This window comes from Sinocyclocheilus rhinocerous, unplaced genomic scaffold (genome assembly GCF_001515625.1).
Source record: "Sinocyclocheilus rhinocerous isolate Xijiao unplaced genomic scaffold, SAMN03320098_v1.1 C36878517, whole genome shotgun sequence".
Taxonomy (NCBI): Eukaryota; Metazoa; Chordata; class Actinopteri; order Cypriniformes; family Cyprinidae; genus Sinocyclocheilus; species Sinocyclocheilus rhinocerous.
Window position 1 is genome coordinate 1 of NW_015786605.1, and position 2,149 is coordinate 2,149.

Here is a 2,149-nt window from a genome sequence, read left to right on the forward strand (position 1 = left end):
TTTTTTGATTGCTATTCAAAATGCAATTCAAAAATAAGAGCTGCACAATTTGACCTAAAAACTTGTGATTATATATCAATATAACTATAATAATAATAGTAATATTTGTTATTATTATTATTATAAAAGAAGTGCTGCGCATAGATTTAATTAAATGTGCACTTACAGCTGAGGTCCTTTCTCATCCACACCTCCGAAAAGCAGAGCAACACCAAAAGGACGGCTCTAAAGATGAAAAATGTGGACATTTGTAATCAAACTACAACCAGACACCATTTCCCTGGAGTGAACTGAAAACCACTGCAATAAAATATAAGCCAGACACTCATACCATAGCGCCAGGGTCAGCGTCCTCCTCTCCAAACTGCAGAGCGAGGTTAGACACAGCCTGCGTTACGCTCTCCACCGTCATCGTCTCATTGTAGGTAAACCAATGGTTCTGCAGAAACACAAGAAAACTTAAAATATATGGCATTTGATACAAGAACACTTTCTTTATCAATGAGACCACTGACTAATCATAGCATTGACAATACAAATTTAAGGAACATTCACTGACCTGTGTTTCCACTCTTGCTTTGTCAATAAGAGTTTTTGCATCAGCTATTAAGCCACTCATGGCACAGCCTGTATTGAAAAATGAACAGGACCATTCAGCTTTATTACACTTGATGTTGAAACTTTTTATTAGAACAAACATTACGACAAGAAAACTAATTATTACACAATATTATCACTTTTTTTACATATCAAAAAACAAAGCCAAAGATATTACCCAACCACTAGTGAAAAGAAAAAAAAGAAAAGGCAAAATAAATAAATACTAAAGAAATAAAAAATCTAATAAAATATTTATACATAAATTATATAAACATAATCATATTACACAGGAGGTAAAAGACTTGAAGTAAACTATAAAATAATTCAATTTCCTAAAAAAAAAAATTCTTTTCCCAGAACATCTCATTTTTTCCAATTTCAGAAAAAACATTGTATCCACTAGCCATTGGGAGGCTTATTAGATTTCCAATGGAGCAAAATACGGTGCCTAGCTATTAAGGAGGTAAAAGATAAAATATCCGATTGTTTAGAATTAAACTGAGACCAAATCTTTGGTATCCCAAAGATTGCTATAGCGGGGCAAACTTCAATTCTAACTTTCAACACCTCAGAAACAGTGGTAAAATAATTAACCCCAAATTTTTGCAACATAGAGCACTTATTTACTTTAACAAAGTATTATTTTATTTACACTTTAAAAATGTACTAGCTCCATTTAGACTTTTAAAAAATGACTAGCTTTATCACACTTCTCCACATGGAGAATATGCTATTGTAAGCATTTGTCTTACCAATATGAGTGTCGATCTCTACAATCTTTTCAATGCTGCTGGGCTCCATCAGAGGAGAGGTTATTCTCTTCTCCACAGCGAGACACACTCCCTCCGATGTCTGAATGCCAATGGCTGTGGACCCCAACTGGAAAGAAAGAGGCACAAACAAAGAAAAGAAAATTAGCCCCAACATTCACTTCTTACAAACTCAGACAACCAGCTATTATAAACATTCTGGTAGTTAATTTTAAACTTAACATGTTATTACAGAAAAGGTCTACCTTGATGGCTTCAATGGCATATTCTACTTGAAAAAGTCTTCCCTCTGGTGAGAAAGTGTTCACTCCTCTGAGGATGAAAAAAGATGTTAATATGATACAGTAAGTGCATTCAAATCTGTATTATTAATATACGTGTATACACTGTAATTGTAGAGTTAATGCAGTTATTATATCTGCAAAACAAAACTGAAAGTGAAAGTTTTAAGGCAAGAGAGTGACATTAAATACTTTAATCTTACTTTTACAAAGAGATGTGTAAATATCCTAAAAATTTATAGATAATATGAGCAGCCACTGCACTGACAACACAAGCATGAAACACAAATGACTGAAAGACATTCAAAGCAGAGAAAGCGTACAGCATAGATAAAGATTCTTCATCTTACCTGTCATATTCTGATCTTGTCAGGAACATTTTGAAACGCAAATCTATAAAAATAAAAAAGAACAGACTTAGATGATCAAACTTTAAATGTAGTGAGTTAGCACAAAAAACGGCAGCTTGCTATGTAAGCGGCGCGATCTTGGCACTTG

At 33.6% G+C, this 2,149-nt stretch overlaps 1 protein-coding gene across 1 annotated transcript; it reads right to left on the minus strand.

Moving 5' to 3' along the window:
- Positions 1 to 154: 154 nt before the first annotated feature.
- LOC107736674 (proteasome subunit alpha type-5) lies at positions 155 to 2,121 on the minus strand. The gene is made up of 6 exons (XM_016548043.1): positions 2,002 to 2,121; positions 1,616 to 1,682; positions 1,353 to 1,479; positions 560 to 627; positions 332 to 439; positions 155 to 225 (listed from the first exon to the last, which is right to left on the minus strand). The coding sequence occupies exons 1-6, from the start codon at positions 2,028 to 2,030 to the stop codon at positions 163 to 165; spliced, it is 462 nt and encodes a 153-aa protein (XP_016403529.1). The 5' UTR covers positions 2,031 to 2,121; the 3' UTR covers positions 155 to 162.
- Positions 2,122 to 2,149: the final 28 nt, after the last annotated feature.